The following is a 17,500-nucleotide window of genomic DNA, read 5'->3' as shown; positions in this document are numbered from 1 at the left end:
CAATCATCTGCCTATCTCCAGTGCGCACACACACAGATACACAGACAGTATCTCCCCAGCTTTAGATGTGATCCTAGTTCCAAACCAGCAAATCCAGATTATCATGAGTTCAGTTCCCCATTGTAGCTGATATGGGACAGCCACAGAGGACTGTGTGTGTGTGTGTGTGTGTGTGTGTGTGTGTGTGTGTGTGTGTGTGTGTGTGTGTACATATCTGTGTATAACATTCCAAACACAGGGAGAAGCCTGCAGGCCTGTTAGCGTGTCTACCTTTCAGTCATGACGTTTAACATAGTATTGGTTGTGTGTGTGTGTGTGTGTGTGTGTGTGTGTGAAGTATGTTGTGTGCTTGACCGTTTTGGTGCCTATACCTCAGTTATTTACACATGCATATCATCCTGGATCTCAGCTCCTCCTCTCTAGTTTTTTACCCAGAGATCGCTGCATCAGTCTCCCTTTGTGTTCTCGCTGCTGTTGTGAATTTAAATTTAGAAGAAAAAAAAGGGTTGGTTTTTTTTTGTTTTTGGTATTGTGATTATGTATTGATGTGTAGTGCGCTGATGCCTTTGGAGAGATGCGAGTGTAGGCGTCTCCGCGGTATGGAGACGGTCTCTGTAAAATATTAATCACAATATCAAAAGACACAAGGGTTTCACAGATCTGAATAAACAAATCGAGGCTCTGGGTTCCCACATATTAGAAATAAAACAAAAACAGAACAAATACTAAATGAGCTGTAATGGTTTGGTCCGGACCAAAACCAGGTGCTGCTTTTATTAGATTAGATTAGACTAGGTGTGTGTCAATATGTGCAAAAGTATAAGCATTCTGTTTTCTCTCACAGAATGCATGGCAAATTTCAAAATGCTCAAATCTGTTTCTTTTTCCTCTATTTCTCATAATATTTTGTGTGAGCGACAACACCTCTGCGCTGTACCCACCAGTTTGTGTTTTGCCTCGTCCGCTCGTCGTGTTTCGTCCTCTTTTCTTCCTCTTTTCTTCTTCTTTTCTTCCTCTCCGTTCTCTTCCCCTTCTTTCGTCAGACCATGTTTAAAGCGAGGAGGCCTCGCTGTCTGTACTTTGAGAGGCGGTTGTGTTTCTCTTCTCCTCTGTTCTATTATTGGGTGGGGGTGCAAGTGGAAAGCACTGTGCTCACGTAGCCCATTATTTCTCTCATCATGTGTTCTCACGTTTTCTCTCTATCCCTCCCTCTCCCTCTCTCCCTGCAGAACCACACACTGAGTCAGCACGCGCAGTGAGACCGAGGCCCGGCAGGATCTCTCGACTCAGCCGGGGCCCCCGACCCGGAGCCGGCGGGGGACTCCCATCTCCACATCACAGCCAATCAAAGTGTCATTTGCTACTCACATGTAAAACTCTAACGATCGCGCCACTGGGCGCGGCTATTAGGAGCAGCGGGGGAAAGGAATATTAATGGGATATGCTATTAAATAAAGAAAGGAGAAAGTGGGTGAGAGAAACGGTAAGAGCTAGATGAAGGAAAGAGAGGAGTGAGAAAAGGTATTGTACGTGCAGTATTTTTTATTGTCCCTGCCAACCCCCCCCCCCCCCCCTCCCCCCCCCACCACCACCACCACCCCCCACCAGCTTCTTCCTCCTCCCCCATCTCCTTTCCTCTCCTCCCAACCATCACTCCCCGGGTCAGGCATTTTATTTTTTTTAACAAATAGAAAAGGACAAAAAGCGAGAAACCACCCTTTGTTTTGGGATTTTTTTAATAGATTGTAGGAAAAAGGCTTCACTTTCTCGTCCCCTCGGTTGCTTATCGTATTTAACTTCATAGGTGCCAACTTCTTTGATTTTTCTTTCTGCCATATGCGCTTATTTTTGTTTAAATTTTTTGTACCTTTCATTTCTCGCCGTAAGTAGGTACTTGTGCTGTGTTGTGATTGTTTGTTTGCCAGTCGTAATATTCCTGAGTTTTTTTCCCCCCCAACTCTCCTTTTTATGATTATTGTTATATATATTTTTCTTTTTTGTAATTTCTATCAAAAAAAGTCTCATCAAACAAAATAAAGTGCAGAAAACCATACAGATGTTTCTTTTTTTTTTTTTTTGGATTGGGTTTTCCAGTCTCTATGGGGCCTATAATGGTTATTGTAAAAATGAATATCATCGATTTCAGTGCGTCTGGTCAATGACTGCTTTTTAAATGTGAATTAACCAGATTGCAATAATCTAGTACAGACAAAAAAGATAAAACAAATAAATAAATGACAAATAAAGAATTCCTGTGTGATGTGCATTTTTTTCAATAGAACTAAATATGTGAGCTTGCATGCATACATATAGTGTCATCAGTAACTATAGCTCTAATATTCAAGTGCAATACTCTCCAAGTTGGGTGGAAATACCAATGAGGATGATTCAGAGACGTGATGGTCAAAATTAAGAATGAACAGCCATGGGTTTGAAAGAAGAGAAAACATATTTCTGCTACTTTTCTCTAATCGTCAGCATATTTATTTGTGAAATATGTCTTCAGATCTACAGAATAAAGTATTCAATTGAAACAATCTTCAAAGAAAACTTCCACCTAATAACACCTACCACCAAACCTGAAGGGTTGAATGTGAGTGAGGGCGTAGGGGACAAAGGTTTTCAGATAAATGTAATCTTAAATGATGCCGTTAAAGACAAACACATTTTCGTTGTGATCAATAACTCACACGTGTGTTCTATCAGCACCAGGTGTTATTTTGTGGCTTTAGTATGATTTCATTTTGAATTGACATTGTGCTTCTTCACTTTGGACTCCATGGGTCGAGATAAACATGACACACTGGTGGGTCAAAGGTTAAACGACGATTTATAAACTTAAATTGTGTATATTATTCTTGTTTCTAGCATGTCTTAAAATGTCCTTGTAAATATGTGATTGCAAACATTTTATGTTTTCTCTATCCTAATAAAAATGTGATTAGATTACATTTTGGATTTTTAAGGATTATGAAACAATACACACCTTGTCATTTAAAAAAGAAAATGACGCATATGAGACTTTAGAAGTCTGAGTGAGAACACACCACACACTCCAGCAGTGGAAGTCTTCGTATCCACTCTGTTCAGCGTGAATGTCGCTGCTGTGAGTGGAGTCAGGAAAACTGGAGTCCAAGAGGAATCCGGGGGATTGATTCGATAACATCACAGTGACGGGTCACTTTCAGATTCCCATGAAATTGCAAGCTTACTGTATATAATAATACTGTAGAGGTGAAAATGCAACACTGTCACCCACACTGTAAAACCAAAGGGATTTAGCGACAGGGACATCGTTAATGTTGACCGATTCACACAGCGCTGTATGAATGATGGCATGACGCCGTTCAGATTCTACAATTGTTGGCAAACTTATTCCATCTTCCATACCACAAAACACAGACTGTCATTATACCCAGGGACCACGTTCACAAAGATAACTGTGGCATTGATCACACTTTGACCACAATCATCTCAGTATATCTACCGATAAAGAGACACTTAATGCCCGTTTGTGATTTTTAGTAGAGTGCTCCATTCCACTCCTGTCAGTAAGAAGTCAAATAACTTTAAAATGGAAAACAATATTTGAATGATAACAGATTTCTATAATCTATAATAATAAAACATTTCAACAAGTACTCCTGTTCAGATTGAAATCTCTTTTGAGTCCCAGCAGTGTGAACAGTGCAGTGACTGGCCTCCCAGTTATTATGGATATAGAAAGTGTACAAACATGTAGGTAAGATTTCCAGAATTCTCCAAAACACAGCCTTGACGTACCAGCCGGCAACTGAGAGCATCATGGACATCCCATTGAAGATGCGTCTCCGGTCACCTGGTGAAGGTAAGATGTCGTGGATCAAACATGTGTTCACATTTGGTATGAACGAGCAATGAGGTCGTCAAGCCAAAACAATGACATACAGAGTACAACCCCTTCTCTTATACTGTCTGCGGTAAGAGTCTACAGCCATGCTGGCTGCTCTGTGAGGCCGTACCTCGGCTCAAGGGTGCTTTAGGCTGCATGCTAATGTCGCTATGCTAAAATCCTCATAATGCCAATGCTAGCTTGTTGACGTTCAGCAGGTGTAATATTGACCGTGTTCACCATTTTTTTTTTTTTTGCTAAATAGCACTCAACTGATTCAATCTCAGCTGATTCAGGAATTCCCTTATTTGGTCTTAAAGTATTTAATCGGAAACCAAATGAATGGACAAATTGAATATTTGACCTGATCGCTGCAGTAAATAAAAGTTGGAGGATCACCAAAGTGATTACCAATCATCCAGATGTCTGTACCAATTTCTATGGCAATCCAGTCGAAAGCTGTTGAGACGTTTCACTCAAAACCACAAAGGTCGTCTTCATGGTGGCACTACAGGAAAAAAATCAGGCGGTCGCCAATTAGAATTCAGCCTCTGGGAAACATTAATAATCCGGACACAGTTTTGTGCCAATCCATTTAGTAGATCTTTGAATCTTTCACAGGATAAGTGGAAACTCTGACCAGCTGTTGGTGCGAGATGAAAAGTCCGGGCATCGTTTAAGTCAATATGATTCATCGTCTGCATGGCGAAAACCATCACTTTTAAGAGGGCTTATGTATAAAAAACTAAGTACTGAGTTTCACTTTGGTATTTTGTGTTATTCTAAGAATGTTACAGTGGACTCTCTGACACCAACCCACTTTCCCTGCCATTTCGCTTTGGACCTACTTCTAACATAAATCACACACATGTTGCTGTTTAACATGATCTCCTCTGGCTGTGTTTCTTTATGACTGACTGACTTGTTTAGATGTATGCAGCCTTCTGTTTCAGCAGTATCCATGTGTCTGAGCAGTTGAGTTTTTGCAGCTGCTGGGAGCCTCCCCACCAGAAGGCTGTAGCGTGTACACTTACTTGTATTACCAGAGCAGTAAAACTTGTCCCCTGTAGGCTCACTGTGTATGTCTTGTGTATAAATCCACTGGTTTCAAGGTTTTCTGCAGCAACTGGACCTGTTGGGCGTTCACTTGAACAATAAACTGGACTGGACTAACCACATACACGCACTCTATAAAAAGGGTCAGATCAGACTCTATCTGCTGAGGAGACTGAGGTCTTTAGGAGTGCAGAGAGCACTCCTGAGGACCTTCTTCGACTCTGTGGTGGCATCAGCCATCTTCTATGGAGTGGTCTGCTGGGGTAGCAGCATCTCAGCAGCCGTTTGGAAGAGACTTAACAAACTCGTCAAGAAGGCCAGCAGTGTGCTGGGGTGTCCACTGGATACGGTGGAGGTGGTGGGAGACAGGAGGATGATGGCTAAGCTATCATCCCTGATGGACAACACCTCCCGCCCCAATGCGTGACGCCCTGGCAGCTCTGTGCAGCTCCTTCAGCCACCGGCTGATTCACCCCCGGTGTGTGAAGGAGAGGTACCACAGGTCCATCCTGCTGCTGTCAGGCTGCACAACCAGCTCTGCTCCCAGTAGACCACACAATACCAAAAACCACTAAAAATCTGTGCAATAGAAACACACTGTGCAATAAAAATACCCTCTCTGTATACTATTTTAGTTCTTTAGTTATACTTAGTTACTGTGGATTTTGTACCTTTTACTTAGTTTATATTCTTACTGTTTATTACTTATTTATATTACTTGTTGCTCTTGTTTTTTTACTCTGTATCTCGTGTGCACTGTCCACTTTGCTGCTGTGATCCTGTGAATTTCACTTGGAATGGTCTGCAGCCGATGATAGGTGCATTTAAGTGTCCTAATAGTATAGTTTAATGTCTCTATTGTTGCGCATAGAGGGAGCAGACAGACCATTTTCACTTCCACACACACTTAAACACCAGACACTGAATTGTAGGGACCACTTCCACTACTTATCATAGCTGCAAGATGCAGACGGTCCCTGCCTTCAGCTGCCGTGACAGTTGAAGTGGACACACACACGAAGTTTGTTGAACTAAACCCGCGCGGTAAGAGCCGTAAAACAAACGTCACGTGTTTTAATGTTGTGAAACACATATGCACGTTTGTTTTTTTCCTCCGTTACAAACTAATGACAGAAGCCACGGCGGTTAAAACGGTGAAACAGGTCTGTGTGTCAGCGCAGCTCCCTCCGTGTATTTCCGGGTGGCGCGAGGCTGCTCCGGTGCATCCCAGCTAGCATCAGTCGGTTCAGCCTCCCTCCGCCATCCAGCCACAACAACAGCTACCGGAGGCCGGGACACCACACAGTTATTGACCGAGACACATGTGTTATTGATGTCGTAAAGCTGAAACCGGGCAGCGGGAAGGAGTCATGGCGGCGTCGCTTCTCTCAGAGACCGACATCAGGCACCGGTCCATGGCGGAGGAGGATCCGAACGGGAACGAGCACGGGGCGGCTGCACGCAGCGCGGAGCCTCGCTGGGGACCGCAGCACGCCGGGGCCCGGCAGCTGGCACAGCTCTACTCTCCCGGTGAGGACGTGTTTGTGGTCGGTTGTGTTTTGTCGGGACTACGAAGGAGACATATGGTAACGGTGGAGGCCTACATGCCGCAGAGCGACAGGAAGATGTTCACAAGGATGATGGAGACAGCGTGGCTATAAGCTAGCTATTAATGAAATGTAGGCTAATTTACGACCGGTCACTACGTCCTTATTATGGCTGCGCATACAGTAGGCTCTCTCTGTCATGTTCCCTCCTGTGAATGATGCATTGAACAGCGTGGAGGCCTGTCGTTACAGCTAAAAGCACCACATGTATCAGTCTGCAGCTTACTGATCAGCCTGTCCCTAATATATATATATATTTGGTTATCTGCTAGACTATGTAATAACACTGAGAGGAATACAATATTCTAAACACCCGTACCTCTTAGTGTTTGCCTTTTATTTAAAGTGGACCTCCACAGGGAACTGTACCAAGGTGTCTCAATGATCAGGATCAGAGTCTGGCTTTAGACCCACTGAGACCTAAACTCAGACTAAAAAGACCCCGAGGGGTCAGGGCGAAGGCCATGAACTGCAACATCTGTGTCCTGGCTGAGGACCTTTGTTGCATGCATGTCGCTCCCCATCATCTGTCATGTATCTAATGAAGGCATACCAGGTATATATATATATATATATATATATATATATATATATATTTAAATGAACAGTCTTTTTAATGTGTGTATAGAGGGCTTTGCAGATAACTCGGGGCCCTTTGCTGAAGGTCTGTGAACACATTTCGGCGATGTAAACAAACATTTAACTGCGGCAGAAGATATTACATAACTTAGTTGCTCGGCGGTTTGTAGCTAAATACATGAGTTTGGTGTGCGGGTCAAAGCAAGGTTTCTTCACTGATACTCTCATCGCAGAGTGCTGCTCAGCCTGTAAAAGCTGCTGCATAATGTCTCTGGAGGCAGCCCTCTGAAGTATGAATATTGTTAAGATATTTGCATAGAGGTTCTAATAAACAATGCTTTTTAGATGCATGGTGGAAAAGGAAGGATCTGGTGTTTTCGGAGCACTAAACCCTAACCCCTTACTGGGAATTAAAAGTCATACGTTTTGATTATTCTCTGTTGAATATGTCTCCAGACTTTATGGAAGTACAATAATGACTTTCTGTGCGTTCCCCTTTGACATTTGGAAAACAGATTGGGTCTTAAAGGCCAACCCCAGTCACGTGCACACATGTTTAAAATGCCTCTAGCACTACCTCAGGTAAAGGCCTTTACTCCTGCAGGAGTCACGGGGAAGTTTTTCAGATGCAAGTGAAGTCGTTGCCCCCAGCTAGGAGGGAGACGCTCAGTCCCGGGACTAAAATCAATGTCAGTTTACAGCAGTAATCCTCAAATCCAGTCCTTGGGGTCGGGAGTGTTGCCGGTTGTCTTGTTGTTGTTTAAATTCACCGGGCATCCCAGTCCCAATAAGTGTCTGATTAGGCGTCTAGAATGAAAATGGCCTGGCAGAATAAAAAAAATGTCAGGAGTGCGTGGTGCTCGGGCTGCGACTACTTTAATAAAAGGACAGCAGTCGTCATTGTTGGCAGAATTGCCCGCTGCCGTCACAACAAAGTGTTGCCTCTGAGGTCATCGTGTAGCAGTCTGCGTTGTGGGCGTTGTTAAGCAAATGTAGCTTCCAGAGAATATTTTCCCATCAGCCACACCCCTCCCTGCCCTCTTCTGTGTTCATTTCAATCACATCGTTTTTTTTGCCTCAGTCATATTGGCTTTTATTCATCTGTAAAAATTAAAAAGAAGCTGACGAGTTTCATGTCTTTCTGTTCGACATGAACCTGCTCATGGTCCTCAGGATTTTAACTTCAGCATCCACACTTCATCACAGCTCAACTCCGGCCTTTATTGACTGCCTGTCGATGGGTTTCCGTCAAAGGTGGACTCAGAAAAGGGAGAGCAACATTTAACCGAGGAGATAAATTGAGCCGTTTTATCACTGTAGGTTTCAGGGGGGCACCGAGCGCCTCAGCCCTCAGCAGATAAAACCTGCCCCACCAGTTGTGCATCAAGCTGGACTGAGCCACTTTTTGCCCGACCATCTGCCCCGCTTCTCACTTCACTGAGCATTTTAATTGCCTCTAGACGGACCGCGTTGGCCACTTGTTAGCGCTTCCTAAAATAGAAACGAGGATCGGAGAAAAGAAAGGTTTTCGCCGCGCTGTTGTGAGGTTCACGCGAGGGCGCGACGTGTGTCACATGGTCTCCATCCGAAGCCCTGACAGCAGTGCTGCTCTCACTGAGCTGTAAAGCATCTTCTGATCGAGCTGCTGACTTTAGACTTTAAAAAAAAAAATCTTCACATCTGTCTGCCTGCAGAACAAACCCCTCTCTTCAGTGGGAGCTGGTGGGACAGGTAGTCCTATTTTTAGAGTGAAGGAGTCACCTTCGCCATTAATGGGACTGGATCTACTTTGTTATTCAGCGAGATCTCCACTCTGCTGTTTGGTCTATTCCACTGCCAGGCAACGCCAACATTACACATTCATATAAACAGACGAGCTTTTATACGTGCAGGTAGAGACACACACACACACACACACACACACACACACACACACACACGGTTGATTATTTAGCCTCATTAAAGTTGGACACGCGCTGATGAGATGTTGGACCAGGACCAACTGTTTTTTTGTGTTCATTTATTCATAGATCACAGCATCAACTAATGAGCATTAGTAGTAGCAGTGTTAAGAGATGCGCACATTTAGTACCGACTCATCGCTTTGGCAGCAATTTACCATCAGCCCAAGTTAAAGATGAAATAAATAACTTAAATATGAAACTTTTATAGCACAATGCAATTACATCTGCCAAAAACGATCACATGGGACATTATTAAACCTATAGTTCTGTGTCCTGAAATTAAAATCAAACATACCCTACAGTGAAAAACTAATTAACATCACACACCATCACTTTTAAAAGCATTTGTTATGAAATATGAGAGCAGGCAGAGCTTGATAAGCAAAACGCAGGCTGAACACAGTAAATGAGAAGGATGCTGATGAGGTCGCGTTTGCTCTGCCAGCCTGTTGTTGTTGTTGTTGTTGTTGTTGTTGTTGAGGGCAGCACTGATTGATGGATAAGAGGATCACACATGGTCCCGACACTTTATCCGAGAGCGGACCGACTCTGGGTAAAAATAGCCTGGACAAGGCAGTCGGACGCAACACCGATGATTTTCTTTTGTGGCGAGGTTCTCAGATATCTCCCTCTAAAGCGTCCGCTGGCTTCTTCCTTCTTTCTTCTTTTGTGTTTTTTTTATATTTATTATTTATTTATTGCAAGACAAGAGGCAATACATAGACATAACAACAAGAGGACGACAAGAACAGTGAGATACAAGCCAGCCAACATCATATTGTCAGTGTATGGAAGGACGGTGTGTGTGTGTGTGTGTGTGTGTGTGTGTGTGAGAGAGAGAGAGAGAGAGAGTGTGTGTGTGTGTGCCTGAGCCTTTTGAAATGAAAGAAAAAAACAAAAGAAAGTACATAAATTACAAAATATAACGTCCGAAAAAAATAAATAAATAAAAAAAATTAAAAAAACCTTTTAAAGTAATTGCCCGTCCACTGGCAGCAAACCACGACCAGGGCACCGTCACGGAGCTCCAGAGTTAAATATCATTTAGTTATTTACTCTATTTCCTTTTTTCATTTATTTATTTATCTTTTCTAAAAGGCTGATCAGTCCAGCTCTGGGTCGCCCCAGACCGTTTGAGGGGGGGCTGGCCCAGTGTGGGTTTGAGCCCTTTTTAACAAAGGAACAGCTCCCAGACCCTAGGGAGGGGGCCTGTTCTCTTGAAGGGGCTTATCAGTCAGTTATATATGTGTATATAAAATACATATATTTGTGATATATTAACGGTGACCCAGCCCTGCTGGCTTCTTCCTGTTCTCAGCTGTTATTGGAACCACCTTGTTGTAAGAGAAGCTCAGTCTCCTGTTTGTCCGGCTGACTTCACGTCTTTGAGGAATGTTCAGGGCGTTTAGTGACTCTTGATCCCTTTACATCCACAACCAACTCCAATGAAAAGAGCTTCGGTAGAAGAACCCAGCTGATGCCACCATCCATATATTTGGGAATGTGAAAATGCCAGCTGGCTGTGGAGACGGACTGGGTTGTCCGGGGTTGGTGGTTTGACTCTCCAGCTCCTCCTGTCGGCATGTCAGAGTGTTCTTGAGCAAAACTCTGAACTCATAATTGCTCTCGAGGCGATGCGGTCCCCCGGTACATGAACATAAAGGTGTTTTATTTTTTATTTGGATAAGCACTATATGAATGTGGTCAATTTACCATCTATAATTCGACACATCTGCTGATGTCATTATTTTTTTTTTTTACATTGAGCAACATTTTTAGATGACCATTCATCACTTATTGGCCATTATTAATGTAATAAACTGAAAATGATAATAATCAGTCAGGCTTGGGTTTATTGTCTAAATGACTGAACAAGTTTAAGTTCAGCTGAATTCATTGAAACGACACGCGGACAGTGTAGACGGTGGATTTACAAATATGGACAAAACTTATTATTATGAATATTATGAAGGCTACACAGGCTTCAGTGATGTAAATGTTGCTCAGATGAGGATTAACAACATGGACAAAAAATAGTGTTTTAGTAGCCTGGCACATTTTTACTGCGAAATGAATCCTAGTTTATAGGTTTTTTTTGCATCTAGTATCTAGATTTAAAATAATACTGTGAAGGTTTCAATTCTGCTGAAACATTACAGAACAATAAATAAGAGAGTTTTTTGATGAAGGACAATGGCAGCTGTCCACCACAAAACAGTGAAACGTCGTATTAGATCAACTTTCTCAGTCGGCTGTCAAAACCGTCGCGGGAGGCATGTGGTTGCAGTTCGTGGTTAGTGGCTTTCCAGCTGTAATCATGAAGAAAAGGGTTTTTTTTTTTGGTGTGCATTTCTGTGTTCTTCACCAGGTAAATCTCCAAATGACTTATAAGCTTTCCCTCATTTCAGCCAAAGCGCACAGCAGGCTGCAAGTGGAAGACGTGCTCAGCGGCGCTAACAATGCCGCCGAGCCATTTTTACGAAAAACTTAAAAGCAGAAATGTTCCCCACATGCTGACAAGTGTCTGTTGAAGGAAAATAAACAGCAATAATTCAAAATGTCAAAGTGTCCATTTAAGGGAGCGCCACGCTGTTATGTGCTCAGTTGTTTGGGTCCGGTTCACCGCCGGTAGGAGGTAAATCTAAATAGCAGTTTGGCTTGTTAGACTTTGGAGAAGTTAGATGAGGCGTTGGCAATGCTCCATAGAGCCAAACATGTGCTCATTACAGCAAAGCTAGGACGGACAAACAGCTGGACGCATCTCCCTCTCCCTCTGTTTCTGTGTCTCTCTGACCGACTCTCTCTTCATCCCCTCCTCTCTCCTCGGTCCTCCCATATGTCTGAAGTGTCACGGTCCACTGACCGCCTCTCCTCCCTCCTCCCTCCTCCCTCTTCTCTCCTCTCTCCTCTCTCCTCTCTCCTCTCTCCTCTCTCTCTTTTGCCTCCTCTCTCTCTTTTCTCTCCTCTCCTCGCATTCTCTGGCTTCTTTCTATATGTTGCAAGACATCCAAGTCTCGTCTCATGTACAGTATGTTTTGTGTGTCTGTCTTTCATTGTGTGTGTGTGTGTGTGATCTCTAGTTACCCCGGAGGGTCTGTTATCGGTGTGTGTAGGCGATCTAAAGAGCGACGCTGATCTTCCACCTCGCTCTGACGGCTCATGTGTCGACCTGTTCCCGTCGAACGCACATTAGGACGTCCTGCGGCAGAGGAGCGCCTCTCAAAGCGCTCTCTTATTACGGAGGCATGGGACCGTATGAAAATGTCACGGTTACCTCGGTCAAAATAACCGCCATTCGCGATATTTTAACGATCACGCCACACCAAATGCCGTTCTCAAGTTCAACACGTTTAGGGTTCTTTAAAGTTTGCAGAGCAGGGACAGAAATCTGATGGACCTGAATTTATCTGTTGAAGGCGTGACGCTGTGATAACACTCACTCCTCACATGTGACAGCTGACACATTGTCACACACACACACACACACACACGACCAGACTCCCTGAACTGCTGACCCCAGGGTCATAAAGGTTGTGGGGTCAGAACCCATTTTAGCATGTGTGTAGGTCACATGGGCTTTGAGCTCTGTGTGTGTTCATGTGACCTCAGTGTGCGTACGACCAGAGCGGGCCAGAGAATACTTTAGCACAGTCAGCAGAATCAATAGATTAATCTTCTCTGTTCAGTTTGTGTGTAAGGTAGTGTGTGTGTGTGTGTGTGTGTGTGTGTGTGTGTGTGTTTTACTGACCTGGTTTGCCTATCATTGAGGACTAGAGTGAGAAGAATGACACGTAGCCTACTTTTCCTCTTTCTATGAACAGTGTTTCCTCAAGACTCTGCAGACGTCAAACATTTTGTTAAATAACCAATCAGGTGTTGCTTGGTTGCTTCGGTCACAAATCGTTACAATTTGACAATGTCACCTACCCATCACACTGCCTTTTTTTTGGGGGGGGGGGTGACATTTTTACCAGTTTGTGTCGCCGCAGTGGACCACCGGAGACCCCAACAGATTCAGTTTTTTGCTGCTAAATTCCTCAAGGTACGAGTGATCTGTCTTATTCCGAAGACAGAAGAAACACACTGTTTTTATTTGAATGAAGTTCCAATGAGCTCTCTGATGTGCATCGTCCCCGGGGTTCTTCCTTGAAGTTTCGGCTGATGCCGTTTCTGAAGTTTGCTCTCATTTAGTTTGTGTTCAACCTTGGTGGCTGCTGCTGCTCATAACAGTAATCCAGAGGAGATGTGAGAGAAATACCCTCCAGGAAGTTGTACTTGTATCTGTATTTTACAGAGTCCTCTCACATCTGGACCACGATTAACCCCCGAAAGAATATTGAGGATCTTTGCATCCTGCACACACATGACAGTGGAGATGACGTGACATAGCGCTCTTGCTTTCTCACACACACACACACACACACACACACACACACACACACACACACACACACACACACACACACACACACACACACACACACACACACACAGGGACATGTGTGTATGTAAGCTCTCTATTGTCTACTGTCTCTCTTTCCCTCAAGCTCTCCTACCTGCAACGTGGCCACATCTCTTCATTTTCCATGTCACGTTCTCTCTCTCTCTCTCTCTCTCTCTCTCTCTCTCCGTCTCTCCCTCTCTCTCTCTCGCTCTCTCTCCCCCCTGCAGCCGTCCCTCAGACCTCCTCAGGCTGCGGTATAGTTACCTCAAAAGTCCTCTCTTTCCTCCTGTGGTTAGTCCATTTACACATCCAGATCCTTACAAATGTCAAACACGTTGGAAATCAAGCTCAGAGGGTTGTTGTTTATCGGTTTCACAAATAACCGTAGCTCCACGATCCTTAGCTTAGCCTCACTGTTGCTATAGTTTTAATGAATTAATATAGAGCTGAAAAGCAAACACCTGTATTGTATAGGCCGTGATGACCTGGCTCCTAAGTGAGTCCCTTTTCTTGTCCCAGTTGTGGATGCACCTTTTTCATTTTTATTATAAAATGTGAAAATTCACCCTTGAACTAGCGAGGATTGTCTAATTGTCTAATTTCAGAAGCTTGGTTTCATGAACTGTGTGTTGGAACATTTGTCTGAAGCTGCTTTCAACGGAGATACTTTGCCTTAAATAGATGGAGAGGATTCAGATTTTTGGCTCGTTGTCCACACAAAGCACACAGACACATAAATGATGTGCACACGTATTCAGACACAGGCACCGACGCACTATACACACTTAACACACACACACACACACACACACACACACACACACACACACACACACACACAGAGTGCAGTTATGGCTTTAGGCGAGCCTTCTAGGCAGGCTTTTACTGTTGACCTTGACCAACGCAAGAGAGGACCTCTGTGTGTCTGTGTGTGTGTGTGTGTGTGTGTGTGTGTGTGTGTGTGTGTGTGTGTGTGTGTGTGTGTGTGTGTGTGTGTATAATTATCCTTATGAGGGCCACAGATGAATATGGTGGTAGCAGAAAGCCCAGGAGATGAGGTGATGGCATACAGCACACACACTCGCACACAAAGGAACACACACATGATGGGATCTGTCCATCCTTTTTTTTTTTTTTTTTTTGTCTCCACAGGGGAGGGAGGCTGGAGCAGGGCCCACTTACACCGGCTCTCATGTGGGTTAAAACGTGTTTATGTGTGTGTGTTATTGTGTCTAGATGTATGCATCTGTTTGTCTACGTGTGTGTGTGTGTGTGTGTGTGTGTGTGCACCATTGTGTCGGTATGCCGTTATTGAATCTCATTTCCTACATTCCTCTCTTTGTTGCTGTTGAATCTACAGGGTAATGGATTTATTAAGTTTGTCTGGCAGGCTTGTGTGCGTGCGCATCCACATAAAGACATACATACTGTGTGTGTGTGTGTGTGTGTGTGTGTGTGTGTGTGTGTGTGTGTGTGTGTGTGTGTGTGTGTTTCGTCATCTGTGGTATGTGTACTCTGCGTTGATGTTGGTTTTGTGTGTATGTGTGTGCCGATGAGTGTGTGTTTGCTTCCGTCCCTGTGTTGTGTACTATTATTGTGTGTGTGTGTGTGTGTGTGTGTGTGTGTGTGTGTGTGTGTGTGTGTGTGTGTGTCCCAGGTTCTGTGGTCCACTGAGATCAGATGAAAGGAAAGCGGCCTGTGACTGATCCACTCCTTCTGAACAGGGGAATTCAACCTCCCCTCTCTCTCCCCCCCCTCTCTCTCTCTCTCACCCTCTTTGTGTCTCTCTCTCTCTCTCTCACCCCATCTTCCCCTGTTACTGTCATTCTCTCTGTGTCTCTCTCCCTCGTCGCTCGCCGTCTCCCCCTCTTTCATTTTCGTTCTCTCTGAGCATGTGACCCACTTTTACCACCCACATTTCTCTCTCTCTCTCTCTCTCTCTCTCTCTCTCTCTCTCTCCCTTTCTCTCCCTCTCCCGAGTCCCATCTGAAGACAGCCTACTGAGAGCAAACCAGGGGGACGCAGAGAGAGAGAGAGAGAGAGAGAGAGAGAGAGAGAGAGTAGCAGAGCCGTCTGCATTCTGTTCGTACATACAATATCACCCTCTTTGAGTTAGCGCCTATTGTGTTAGCGATCTTTACACGAGTATGAATAAGTGTTCGTAAACACAGTTTATCTCGGGGACAAACTGTATGTGATGGGGAGAAGAAAAGGCTCAAAAAGGCGCGTGACTCGGCCTTTGAGCCGCTGCTCAGAGTGTCAGACTTTTCTTGTAGTGGGGTTTTTGGTGTTCACTTGATTGATTGGTCATAATAGAATCAAGAAGGATATTTTTCTCAACCTCATATCCTTGTTGGTGGAGATTTGCAGATTAGCGTTTTGCCTCCTTTATAAAAGGATGATTCATTCAATGTCATTATTTATGGGACAAGTTTGAAATGTGTGTGTGCAGTTACTGCCAGCAGCAAAAAAAAAAGAGAAATGAAGATGGGAAACATCACAAACGACAAGACTAACTCCAAAATCTCATGCTTTCTTTTTGCCTTCAGTGCATACTGCAGCTGCCTTTTCAAAGTACGTATACTGTTGCAGGCGGTATGCATTCGATTGGGACGTGCTACTTCGTCATAACATGGCACCTTGAACTTTGACCCTCTTGCTCATATAGCTGCTCAGAGGATTGTGGGTCAGAACAGCCAGAAGAGCAGACTGGCTCACATCTTGTAAAACAGCGTACACGACCGCATGCAGTAGTAGAACAGTAGTAGTTTTAGCATTCTGTATTTGACATATTGAGACATCCTAAAGCTTTTTCTGGGATACTTAATTAATAGTGTTGTAGTACGAGTGTTGGAACGCTGCCTAGGATCAGGGGTGTTGGGGAAGTTTCCCAGAATGCACCACGGCTTACGCACATAAGTTTATTTAGTTTTGTTTGTTTTTTTTACACATGTTCCTCCGTTGCTCCCGGCGTTCTACTGTGTTTCCTCTACTGCCACGCTTCACGGTTGCAGTACAAGTGGTCACCACACGGGCGCACGTCTCATCAGCACATTGAAGTACGGTGTGACGTGCAGCTATTCTCTCCGAACACTTCTGTGGCTTGTCCAAATCTAAGTAAAGGTACAGTGTGGGGACAGGTGATCGACAGACGATTCACTTAATGTATGATGAAGATTTGCAGAACACAAAATAGACGTTGGGCCACTTCAGTGCAGAAGAAAACGGATAAATCTCTTCTTGCTCCAGTTTTGTGTGGATGAAAGGCCAAACCGAGAGCGAGGAACAGATGTGGTTGCACATTTAGCCGGCTTATGAAGAAGGCCTCACTCTATTATTTTTTTCTGTTCATTTTCGTCTTATTCTAGCACTGCAGATTTAGTCCAAATATGTTCTCGTTTAGGAGCAAAGGCAGCTTAGAAGTGGTGTTTGTGTCACACAGAGGTTCATCTTTTTGTCATATAAAATAACGATCGTCCCACTGATGCTGGTTTTTGCGTTTTTACTTGCATCCGTCATCGATCTGGATGTCTGTAGGTTGAAAGTGCTCATATATTGTAACACTCCTCAGTCCCTCACCTTATTTCCTTTTACCTGACACACAGCAGAGAGAGAGCTAACGGTCCACTTTCTGACTCCCCTCTCCATTAGTCTATTAGTATTCAGGATGTGTTGCCTGCCTGCTGCCCGCCACTCATTCCCCAGACAGCGAATCAGCCGGCGTTGATTAATTTCAGCCTATTAGCACCCCTCGTTCCCCTCCCCCGGCTCCGCCCAGGTTAAATCCCCTCGCACACCCGCGTGCGCGCTCACAGGCGGGGGATGCTGTTGGGTGAGCGATGGCATGAGGGGTTGCCAGGGAGCCAGTTGTTGTCAGAATGATATTAATGAGTGCGCTTCTCGGGCCCTATGAGTGTGTGTAGATGTGTGTGTGTGTGTGTGTGTGTCAGTGTGTTTGTGTTTGCGTGTGTCTAAGTGT

At 44.3% G+C, this 17,500-nt stretch overlaps 2 protein-coding genes across 5 annotated transcripts in view; both read left to right on the top strand.

Annotated features, from left to right (window-relative positions):
• znf423 (zinc finger protein 423) overlaps positions 1-2,243 on the top strand; it is a 75,398-nt gene extending 73,155 nt beyond the window's left edge. The window contains exon 19 of the mRNA XM_068731925.1: positions 1,230-2,243. Coding sequence (XP_068588026.1) covers positions 1,230-1,259 — 30 coding nt within the window. The 3' untranslated portion in view covers positions 1,260-2,243. The remainder of the gene's footprint in view (positions 1-1,229) is intronic.
• A 3,721-nt stretch (positions 2,244-5,964) lies between these two features.
• Positions 5,965-17,500, top strand: part of si:ch211-212o1.2 (uncharacterized protein LOC492735 homolog) — a 29,601-nt gene continuing 18,065 nt past the window's right edge. For all 4 annotated transcript variants that reach the window (XR_011105153.1, XR_011105151.1, XR_011105152.1 and 1 more), the window contains exon 1: positions 5,965-6,457. Coding sequence is in view for 1 of the 4 variants with exons in the window: in XM_068731984.1 (XP_068588085.1) it covers positions 6,298-6,457 (160 nt within the window). In the remaining 3 variants the exon portion in view is untranslated. The remainder of the gene's footprint in view (positions 6,458-17,500) is intronic.

Source organism: Cebidichthys violaceus, unplaced genomic scaffold, assembly GCF_023349555.1.
Source record: "Cebidichthys violaceus isolate CVI_PGR_0920_01 unplaced genomic scaffold, fCebVio1.0.p SCAF_55, whole genome shotgun sequence".
NCBI classification, from domain to species: Eukaryota; Metazoa; Chordata; class Actinopteri; order Perciformes; family Stichaeidae; genus Cebidichthys; species Cebidichthys violaceus.
Note: the sequence above shows the minus strand (reverse complement) of the source record. Positions and strands in the feature narration are given on the sequence as shown.